The sequence below is a fragment of the Lactuca virosa genome, chromosome 6 (genome assembly GCF_052849685.1).
Source record: "Lactuca virosa cultivar CGN04683 chromosome 6, Lactuca_virosa_CGN04683_v6, whole genome shotgun sequence".
NCBI lineage: Eukaryota > Viridiplantae > Streptophyta > Magnoliopsida > Asterales > Asteraceae > Lactuca > Lactuca virosa.
In genome coordinates, this window is record NC_136431.1 from 234,700,344 (window position 1) to 234,711,780 (window position 11,437).

The 11,437-nt window shown below is 34.0% G+C and overlaps 2 protein-coding genes across 2 annotated transcripts; one reads left to right on the top strand and one right to left on the bottom strand.

Annotated features, from left to right (window-relative positions):
* Positions 1-3,855: 3,855 nt before the first annotated feature.
* On the bottom strand, positions 3,856-5,179 carry LOC145122384 (uncharacterized). Its single transcript, XM_079057989.1, has 4 exons — positions 4,988-5,179; positions 4,525-4,893; positions 4,254-4,284; positions 3,856-4,184 (listed from the first exon to the last, which is right to left on the bottom strand). The coding sequence occupies exons 1-4, from the start codon at positions 5,177-5,179 to the stop codon at positions 3,856-3,858; spliced, it is 921 nt and encodes a 306-aa protein (XP_078914115.1).
* Positions 5,180-7,741: 2,562 nt separating this feature from the next.
* Positions 7,742-9,641, top strand: LOC145120347 (eupatolide synthase-like). Its single transcript, XM_079056174.1, has 2 exons — positions 7,742-8,689; positions 8,818-9,641. The coding sequence occupies exons 1-2, from the start codon at positions 7,745-7,747 to the stop codon at positions 9,424-9,426; spliced, it is 1,554 nt and encodes a 517-aa protein (XP_078912300.1). The 5' UTR covers positions 7,742-7,744; the 3' UTR covers positions 9,427-9,641.
* The last annotated feature ends 1,796 nt before the right edge of the window (positions 9,642-11,437 follow it).

An 11,437-nucleotide genomic window follows, 5' to 3' on the forward strand; every position in this document is an offset into this window, starting at 1 on the left:
TTTCTCTCGGGAATAGTTCATTTGTTATGGGATCTTCCTCGATTTTGATATTAGAAAAGATGTCCTTGATGAGCATATCACTACAATAAATAATGCGTCAACTTTGATTAATTTGTTTTTCCCACAAACATGTAGATTTTCTCAAATAAGGTCTCTTGTTTCATTATCTCCATTTCATTGATGTTCCAAAAGGATCTTTTGTGAACATATGAAATGAATTTGCACCAAAAGGCAAGGCAAGAGTGATTTGAAAATCATCAAAAGTTCCTAATTGCATGCAATCTAAAGAAAATTTTGTACATGCTTAATTAGAGCTACATAGACAAACTCAAGAATCTTAATGTTGTCCCTGATAAGAGTTTTTCAATAGTTCTTATGATAATTTTGACTTGATTTATCATATTAATAGTATGGAAAAAATCATTTATGAAATTCTTCAACCTTCTCCAAACTACGGACACTTAAATGACTAGATTTCTTATCTAGTTCCAGTTGTCGTCTTTCTAAATGTTCGCGGAAAGAACAGGAAATGTTTGAATCCTAAATGGAAAGGAACAGTATCTATTGGAACTTCCCTCTACGAGGGACTAGAATTGGTTTGTCCTCTATTCCTCGCAACTATGATTCGAAAGAGGCAACTTGCGATTAATACAATGACAAAGATCATTGGAAACGAACCTGCCCTAAGTACTTGAAAGATCTTAAAGATAGTAAAGTTAAATGTTTGACTCTACATCAAGTACTTGAATAATCAAACTCCAAATGCATTCAACTCTCAGTTCCTTGATACATGATTTAGTAATCACATTTGGATGACATTGTAGGATCTAAAGGAAAGAAGGAAGCTAAGCATCAAAAAGGCTAAATCCAATCATGGGAGTGGACAAATGTCGCATGTCTTGATGATTGAGAATTTTGAGCTTGTGTTTAGTCGTTGAGTTAGGATTAGATCTAGTTATTTACTATTACTCTTCAGAAATGTCTAGAATCCAAAAATTCATTTTATGTGTTATATATTATATTTTTTTTAAATATATTTATGAATCAATGAAATATTCGACATAATTGCACTTTGCATTAATGTTTTCAATTTCATTTGAATGTTTATGAGTTTATGACTTTTTGACTTTATAATAAATGTTTATGAGTTTATGACTTTAGTACTTTCCATCCCATCAACCCATATATTATATGAAAACATTCAAATGAAATTGAAAACATTCATGCAAAATAATAAAAGCATAAGCTCATAAACATTTATTACAAAATCATAAATTCATAAACTCGTAAACACTCAAATGAAATTGAAAACATTTATGCAAAGTGAAATTATGTCATATATTCCATTGATTCGTAAATAAAATTTAAATTTTTCTTAAATATAATATATATAATCGGGTTGGCGGGTTGACCCGTGAAGCCAAATATCTAACCCAACTCAACCCACGAAATAAACAGGTTGGTGGGTTGGCAGGTCAGAGAACTCAACCCAAACCCGCTTATTTTCGTGTTGGGTTCGTATCAGGTTACATGTTGGATTGAGAATTGTAACCCCTAAATAGAACAAATGCAGGTACAAAACATACTTTTGAACAACTCTTAACCCCTCTGTTTATAAACCATAAATGTACAATGAACAGACAAGATCATGCTTAAGTGTGATGCACAGACGAAGATCAATCTTCAAAACACTAAACGTCATGAGTGTCTTCGCATCAGTCATCATCACCATCTTCACGCAAGCCCACCAAATTTACGTATCATCAAAAACTTATTTTTACATGTATAAAACATTTACAAGTGTATAAAAAAACTTATCTTTACATGTATAAAAAATGTTTTTAATTTTTTTTATTTAAATATTTTTAAACATGTATTTAATAATAAGTATAAATATGTTTAAATGAATAAAGAACTTTGAAAACGTTTCTTAAGGTGTGATAATATATAAAAACATTTTTCATATATATTTTGGGTCATTTAGGAAATAGTCTCAATATTTTAATTTTGGAAGAAAACTCTTAATTTTTGGGTCAGTTTATAAAATAGTTTCAAATTAATCTGTTACCTGCTGAACCGAAAAAAAATCATAAAAATTCAAACTTTTACCAGTTTTTAGGACTTTTTATAAAAAAAAATTAAACTATTTCATTAAATGACCAAAAATATTAAGATTTTTTTGATATACAACAACCTTATTTAGGGGTGTGCAAAAAACCACATAAACCATCCGCACCACATAATGTGGTTTAGAATTTTATGGTGTTGTACGTGGTTCATCATTTTATCTGTTCAAGACGCACCACACCACATGTTTTATATTGTTATTGTTGTTATAACTTCAAATCACAATTTAGAAACAATGTATATAAATAACTTTCTTACAAAGTGAGAATATGATAACCAAATATTTATAGAGAAAATTCGGACAATAACCAAAAAATGAGATTGGTTTGAAGAAAATAACCAAGGAAAATCAAATTTTGGAAAATGACCACAGGATCCGCAGAGCACCCTCTGCGGAACCATTAAATGCTCTGCGGATCCTCTACAGCTCTGCGGAATTGCTGTTTTTTGAATTTTTTAATTTTTTTTTTCGTTTTTTCGTTTTTTTTTTTTTTGCGTTCATTTTCGTTTATTAATATTAATTTTTTTAAATACACTAATACCTTATGTGATTATGTAAATAATTGGACGAAAAAAGGTTAAAAATAATGAACTTATGTTTGATATCAGTCCACAGAACTCTTTGGGAAACCACCCTCTGCGGATACATTAAAGCCTCTGCGGATCCAGCTACAGCTCTGCGGAATGTTGGTTTTTTAATTTTTTTAATTTTTTTTCGTTTTTTTTGCGTTCATTTTCGTTTATTAATATTATTTTTTTTAAATACACTTATACCTTATGTGATTATTATGTAAAAAATTTGACAAAAAAGGTTAAAAATAATGAAATGTTTTATGTAATACGTTTGCTGCTTATGTATGTTTTCATGTATTTGTACTTATAAATAACGTAATACAAACCGGTGCATATAAATAACCTAATTAAAATTATATAAATATTCCATGTTTTTTATAGGTTACAAAACATACCTTAGAAAACATAAACATACAACCTTCATAGAAAACATAAACATACAACCTTCATAATAAACATACTTTGAGATAAACTTCATTCATTTAAATCGAACCACGGAAACTTTGATCTGTTTTCGTATTCCGTCCATGGGTTATCTGTTGCTTGTGTCCCTAGGTTTACTGTCTCTTGTGTCCATTGGTTATCTGGCTCTTGCTGCCATTGGTACTCGGTGCAACCCTGTCATTGGTTCTGTGGCTCTTCCTGCGGTTGGTATACGATCTCTTGCGCCCATTGGTTATGTGGCTCCTGCTGCCATTGATGTTCGGTTTGTTGTGTCCATTGGTTGTCTGGATGTTGCTGCCATTGATGTTCGGTCTGTTGTGTCCATTGGTTGTCTGGATGTTGCTGCCATTGATGCTCGGTCTGTTGTGTCCATTGGTTGTTTGGTTGTTGCTGCCATTGTTGTTCGGTATGTTGCGTCCATTGGTTCTCTGGCTCATGCTGCCATTGGTTTTCGGTTGCTTGCGTCGGTTCCTCTTCTGTCGCTTTTATCCCGCTCCCTGACGCCTCTGTACGTTTTTTAGTTTTACTTTGGTTCTTTGGAACGATTTCCTTACACGTCCTTGCATTATGAGTTGTGCTATGGCATCTAGTACACCTTCTTATTTTTGGTTCCTCACCTTGAGATGGAATACGATTGGTGTTTTTTGGTCTACCGGATTGACGTATTTCCATCACAGGAGGGTTAACAACCATAAGGTCATCCGGAACCTCCTAATCACTAAGTTCTGAAAGAGGGTATACGACCTGCTCGTACGTTCTTCGATATGTTTCAATTTTATAAGCATCTATAGCCATATGCCCACAATGATCATTTTTCAAGTGCGTTAAAACCATTATCACATGACCACATGGCAAACCAGTTAGTTGCCAATATCTGCAAGAACAAGTCTTTTCCCTCAAATTCACTATACCGCCGCTTTTGAAGTCATGCACTTGATATGTTGTATTGTCAACACCGGATACCGGCCATCCTTGAATCCCCTCTTTATTTTTTTTAACCATATCTTCAGCCCACTTCGTTAGTATTGTTGTACTTTTTTCTGTTAAAACAAACATATATTATTATATATGACATTTATCATATAATTTAAAATTAAACATAATCATACCTGCAGCCATCCGCCGTTTGTAAAACCATTTCTACATAAGTGTGCGAAAGAACTCAAGAAGTGGTAATATAGGCAACTTCCTTGCTTTATTTGATACATCATTCATGGACTCCGCACTATTTGAGGTCATATAATCATACCTTGTGGTAGGGCAATACGCTCTGGTCCATTTCTCACGTGGAATTTGACTGAGATATGTCGCTACATCATCTCTTATATTACGAAGTCTCCCCCAATAGAATTCAAACTCAGTGGTTTTGTAAGGTCTTACCAGTTTCCAAAACAAAATTGCTGTTTTTTTGTTTTTTCCAAATGTGGGGACTATGTTTCCTATTAGATGAAAACCACACAATCCATGTTGAGCATTTGGAAAAACATTTTGAATACTTACAGCAATTGCGGCTGCTCTATCTGTGACCATTGTCAGACCTTCCACATCACCAATGCATTCATGTAGTTTTTCAAGAAACCATGTCCAAGAATCTGTAGTCTCTTTTGGGCAAATTCCATACCCAATAGGCAAGATCTGATTGTTGCCATCCATGGATACTGCATGCAAGATGGTTCCTTTGTACTTTCCCTTCAAATGAGCACCATCCATAATAATAACTTTTCTACAACACTCTCTGAAAGCACGTATCTGCAACAACAATATAAAAACCATTAATATATCAACAATATAAATTGTTTATAAACATTTAAGATAATAACAAATATATTTAAATATATATTACCGCGCATCCAATAGCGAAAAAGCAATACTCAAAACGATCCTCCGAATCAGTTTTTATGTACGCTACAGTACCAGGATTATGTTTCTTCAGATTGTGAAAATAAATTGGAAGTTTGGAGAAACTTTCTTCGGGGGTCCCCATCATCAATCCCAAATCAAATTCTCTAGCATGCCACGCTTGTGAATAACTCATATTTATTTGTAGCAAAGCATTCATATCTCTAATTATATCATTAGGCTTCCAAACTCTCAAACTTCCTTGACCCATAATGTTATGTATTATGGTTCCCACAACTTCGCTATTTGCTTGCCTATGATTTGGGTGTATAAGCAATGAAGAACATGTATGCTCGTCATTAACGTCTTAATTTCAAACATTTATGTTCCTTTAATGACACATGCGTATAAACGCCAATGACAGTTTTCTTGCATACAAACAACCTGGTACCGAGATTTTGAAGATTTTTCAACCTTTATCTGAAACTTTTCTCTAACGGCTTTGAATTTAACAGCAAATGCTAGCTCTTTTTTGGTGTTATAGGTTTGATTGACAATTAATTTATCATTCGGACCTAAACTGTGAAATGCTCCAGGTTCAAGAATAGGTTCTGGACAATCATGAATAGAAGGAATACAATACCATGGATTAAAAGCAGTTTTTCGTTGCGTGTACTCATCATCCGACCACCCTTCATTTGATTTTACCTCACATCTTCGATCATCAATTTCAGGAACTTCTCCAAACTCGAACAAATTTTCACGTTGTAATTCAGTCATGCCCACTTTTGGTGCTTTATCATTATCTGATACAAAAGTATCATTTCCTCTTCCCCTTGAACGGTTTCCATCACATTGGCTTTCTCTACGACCTCTATTAGTTTTTGTTGGATTAAACTGGTTGTTAACCACTGCTTGTTCTTCATCTTCTTCACCTACCACCGTTAAATACAAATGCACCGTCTTCTTTGATTCCGGCATTACATGTCTCAATTGAAATACATCAGTTTCATCTCCAAGCTCCATGACATACCCTAACTCCGGGTGTTTAAAAGACAAACATATATGACTATTTAACACACCCGCCTTACTTCTAACCATTTGTAATAACATTTCATGGTCAATGTTAGGAGGAAGATTTAAACCATAGTTTTTCACATTATTTCTAACGTAAACCTCAACTCCATTAACTAACTGCCACGACCCTCCCATACACAAAATAATAAAACTCATTTTACAAATCACTCTCTACAAACACAACGAAAAAACAACTTCCACTCGTAATTGAAACTCACAAACTCACAAATAACCACTTAAATACGTCTATAACTTCTATAACTGGTCCGCAGAGGTGTACACTGATCCTTAGAGGTGTGCACTGATCCGCAGAGGTGTACACTGATCCTTAGATGTGTGCACTGATCCGCAAAGGTGTACACTGATCCTTAGAGATGTGCACAGATCCACATAGTTATACACTGATCCTTAGAGGTGTGTACTGCTCCGCAGAGATGTACACTGATTCTTATAAGTGTATTTTAAAAAAAATAATAATAAAACATTTCATTATTTTTAACATTTTTTTGTCAAATTTTTTACATAATAATCACATAAGGTATAAGTGTATTTTAAAAAAAATATTAATAAATGAAAGTGAACGCAAAAAATACAAAAAAAAAAATTAAAAAAATTAAAAAACCAACATTCCGCAGAGCTGTAGCTGGATCCGTAGGGGCTTTAATGGATCCGCAGAGGGTGGATTCCCAAAGAGTTCTATGGACTGATATCAAACATAAGTTCATTATTTTTAACATTTTTTGTCAAATTATTTACATAATCACATAAGGTATTAGTGCATTTAAAAAAAATTAATATTAATAAATGAAAATGAACGAAAAAAAAACGAAAAAAAAATTAAAAAAGTCAAAAAAACAGCAATTCCGCATAGCTGTAGAGGATCCGCAGAGCATTTAATGGTTCCGCAAAGGGTCCTCTGCGGATCCTGTGGTCATTTTACAAAATTTGATTTTCCTTGGTTATTTTCTTCAAACCAATCTCCTTTTTTGGTTATTATCCGAATTTCTCATATTTATAACATAACATTAAATCACTATTAGATCAAGATCTCACGGTTTACAAGAATATACCAACTATAACGTCAATATAAAAAAGAACAGTGATACCTATAAAAGTATAGCAACATTAATCACAATTTATTAAAAACAATTTAACTTAAAAAAATATTTATTTTTATAAAACGAAAGCAATCAATTTTTTAAACGGCTCGGCTTTTTGGTTTTTCGGTAGATATAACGTTGAGCAACTCATCAAACCTCACAAACCACAACCAAATTGAATAAACTGCTCGCATCAAACCGCACAGCAGAATGCAGTTTTGAACATCTATGATGCGGTTTGCGGTTTAACAATATTCAAAACTCACATGTGGTATGATTTGCGATTTTGACTCTAAATTACACCACAGATACGCCTACGTTACTATATACAATAAACAATATATCCACTATTCAATCGACTTTGTGGTGGCAACTTCCAAGCAATACTCAATTAGTATGATTTTATATCTATTAAAAAAATAAAGATTCAACTTTGTGGTGCCAAAACAATACAACTGATACTAATTTACAAAACATAGTCAACATATTCACATATTCAACATTGTACAACACGGCGACTGGTCATTTAACCTTTTTTATTTTAAAGTGAGGTTGATTGATTGTCATCTTAGGCTCCATTATAAATGGAGTTGGATACGATAGCCAAACAAACGAACACAACAAAGAGAAAAACCATTGACATGGATATCTTCACTTTCTTCCCTTCATCGCTTTTTTCAACAGTATCAATTCTCTTTTTTTCTTCTATCTTCATATATGCTCTTCGATGGAAGAAAACATCCAAGGCTGCTCCTAACCTTCCCCCCAGCCCTCCTAGACTTCCGATAATAGGAAACTTGCATCAAGTGATAGGTAAAAACTTCCATCAAATCCTATGGAAAGTCTCCCGAAAATACGGCCCTATTATGACTGTCCATTTAGGTTCCACACCATACGTCATCATCTCCTCCAGTGAATTTGCTAATCAGGCCTTAAAAACCCACGATCAGATACTTTGTAATCGTCCACGTTCCAAGGGTTTCAAACGACTAACCTTCGACTACATGGACGTTGCTTTCTCCCCTCATGCTGATCAATGGAAGGAGATGCGAAAGGTTTTGGTAACCGAGTTCTTAGGTTCTAAGAGGAGTAGATTGTTCAAAAAAGTGGTAGACACTGAGGTCAAGGGCATGCTTGATTCTTTTTCATCACTGCCTTTGAATACTACCATTGACCTAGACGAGAGGCTCTTTCATCTTGTAACCGACATTGTTAGCAAGGTTGCAGTGGGTAAGAGCTATAGAGAAGAGACGTTTAGAGGTAAAAAACTAAAGGAGATGCTTGATGATCTGGTAATCTCTCTTTGTGGTTCTGTTTCCGATATTTATCCAGGTAGATTAGGGTTGATATTAGACGAACTACTTGGGTTTAATCGGAGGCTAGAAAAGACTTTCAGTAATTTCGACGCCTTTCTTCAAATGGTTCTTGATGAGCATATTGATCATACCGGAACAAGTGACCATGAAAAAGATATGGTTGATGCATGCAGATCTCAGTTGACTACAAACGAAATGAAAGCCCTTTTAATGGTAAAAAAAACTTTTTAAGTTTCCGTTTTGAGTCGTATACTGGTTCTTGGTTTTCTGCATTAATTAATACTGTTTCTCGAAAAAGCATATAAATGTAAGCTAACTCTTGTGATCTTAAATTTTATCAGAACGTGCTTAATGGAGCAATTGACACAACTACTACGACAATGGTGTGGACGATGTCTGAGATTATTAAAAACCCTAGAGTTATGCAAAAGCTACAAGAGGAAATTCGAAGATGCGTTGGAAGAAAATCGAGAGTTGAGGAATCAGATGTTGCAAATATGACATACTTAAAACTGGTGGTGAAGGAGGCGTTAAGATTGCATTCAACTGTTCCATTCTTGCTTACAAGAGAATGCGTAAAGCATTGTCAGATTGGTGGGTACGACATCTTCCCAGGGACAAGAGTGTTGATAAATGCATGGGGGATAGGAAGGGATCCAAAAGTCTGGACAGAGAGTGCATCCATCTTCAATCCTGAGCGCTTAGAAAATCTTGAGCTGGATCGTAGTGAGATGATTCCATTTGGAGGGGGCAGAAGAGCCTGTCCAGCGGCAAGCGTTGCTACTCAGATTGTAGAATATACGATTGCAAACCTTTTTTACTCCTTTGATTGGCAACTTCCAAGTGGAATGAAGAACGAGGAACTGGATATGGAAGAGGTTGGCTCACTGATTGTTGTTAGGAAAACGCCTCTTTCCCTTGTGCCCGTAAAGCATGACTGGCAAGACTAATTAATAATCATTCGGTTTTCCATCGGAACATGATTAGGATTTAGGAGATTAATACTATGTTTGTAATCATTTGATTTGGATACCTCAATAAGTTCATTGAACATGGGGTTCGGGGCCAAGAGAGTAGGTGGGGTAACTTGTTTTCTTGTTTTATTCTATTTTTGCATCCTTCTTTAAATTGCATCAAAGCAATGAATTTAAAATCTTTAGAACCATGGATCTTTTATTTATTTTTTGAACAACATATAAGTTGGTTAGCGTTAGAACTCCAAAATTATAACATATAATTATCCAATAATATCATGGTATTGTTTGGTCAGATGTTAGAACTTCAACGTTCTAAAATTTAATTATCCAATAAAAATATTGTTTAATGTTGTCTGCTTCTATAAATACTTATCCAATAATATCAAGTATAGTCTAGTTCCATTAAATAATACATTTTCCTGATCAATTTTCCATTATTTCTTAATACATAACTTGAGCGCCGACATTTAGGACTAACTTATGGTTTGACAAAATGAGAGTTTAAGATAACCAGAACATTGGATTCATATAAAACATTCTTCAAAGTGACAGTGAATATAATAAGATTGAAATATACTATATAAACTTATGTATTCATCGATAGTAAAATATAGTTTATTTCTTACTATATTTTTTAAGCAAGCATTGCTCTTTACTTGAAAGTATATAGATAAAAAAAAATACGAAAGTTAATAAAAACTAGGGAGTTAAGTCATGCTTCACATGCTTTGAAGGGTGTTCAGCCTATTTACTAAAATGCAATGCTAAATCTTGCCACTTTTACAAATAATTAAATTACAATACTATATATGGTATAGCTTCGTTTCTTTCCTTTATTACAATGTCAAAGTAGGGGGAAAGTCTTTTTAGTAGAATGCCATAGATGAAGACTTTTTGAAGTACAATGTCTAATAAATTTTTTTAACAAATACGTAATGCTGCAAAAATGCAATAGAGAAGAAAATAGTGCATTGTTATTACTTGTACTTTGCCCTTTTTCGTTGAGCAACTATGGTGTCCGGGGTCATTTCTATTGCTGTTATTGAGGCTGCAATGTAACATCCCAATTTTTCATAGTAAATTTTTTAATTTTTAAAATAAGAGAAAAGTCATTTACATAAAACTCATTTGTAATGCCCGTGTTTTTAGGCTAGGCATTAATATTGGCATTATAGTCTAGGTTAACCTTTGTAACTCATTTTGAAGAAATGAAAAGGAATTATGTGTTTTATGCTTAATTATTAGGGTTTAATTAATTAAGAATAAAAACGAGCGTCGAAATTAAATATTAGATAAAGCCGATATCTATTAAGAAACTTGTAGTGGGCGTGACAAGGATTACGGATATATAAAGAATACCGAAATCCGAGTTATAACGAAGAAGTTATGACCTGTCGAAGTTTCGCGACAAAACCGGCACGGGACCGAATGTCGTAAAAAGTGAGTTTTTGATAAACTACTTTTTAGCCTTAGTGATCTAAACGAAACTCGTAGTGTTCGTTAAACCGAGAGTAGGTATAAAAACGCCCAAATCTGACTTCGTATGAGGAAGTTATGATTTTTCGAAGTTTCAGCTTAGCAGTAGACAACTAAAAACTCGAATTTTAGATCGAGTGATTTTTATCCGACACGACCTAAATGAGAATCTAAGGTCTCGTCATTTGTAGCACAACAGTAAAAAGACAGACGAAAACGGACGTCGGATGAAGAAGTTATGAATTTTTAACGGATTTCCTGTCCCGGTCTGTTAAGAATAATAATTTAAAAATTAAAGTCAAAATTAGCCGACGAAGTCTAAACGAAAGTTGTAGAGCGGAATTTTACCTACGCGTGCATATAAAAAACGTCAAAAATGGAGCTCGTATGCGAAAGTTATGGATTTTAGAAGTTTTGGCGCGAAAACCGTGAAATTTCGCATACGTGGACTTCGGCCACGTCACCTTTGCTGCATGAGTGCCACGTGTCCGAAATATGGTAAGTCATC

What these genes read in the sequence shown, in the direction of transcription:
- LOC145122384 (XM_079057989.1), bottom strand. Translation starts at nt 5,179, where the DNA reads ATGAGTTATTCACAAGCGTGGCATGCTAGAGAATTTGATTTGGGATTG. An exon ending in CAATTTTGTTTTGGAAACTG is followed by an intron (nt 4,285 to 4,524) that starts GTAAGACCTTAC and finishes ACACTTATGTAG; the next exon opens with AAATGGTTTTACAAACGGCG. An exon ending in CAAACGGCGGATGGCTGCAG is followed by an intron (nt 4,185 to 4,253) that starts GTATGATTATGT and finishes TTGTTTTAACAG; the next exon opens with AAAAAAGTACAACAATACTA.
- LOC145120347 (XM_079056174.1), top strand. Translation starts at nt 7,745, where the DNA reads ATGGAGTTGGATACGATAGCCAAACAAACGAACACAACAAAGAGAAAA. An exon ending in AAATGAAAGCCCTTTTAATG is followed by an intron (nt 8,690 to 8,817) that starts GTAAAAAAAACT and finishes AAATTTTATCAG; the next exon opens with AACGTGCTTAATGGAGCAAT.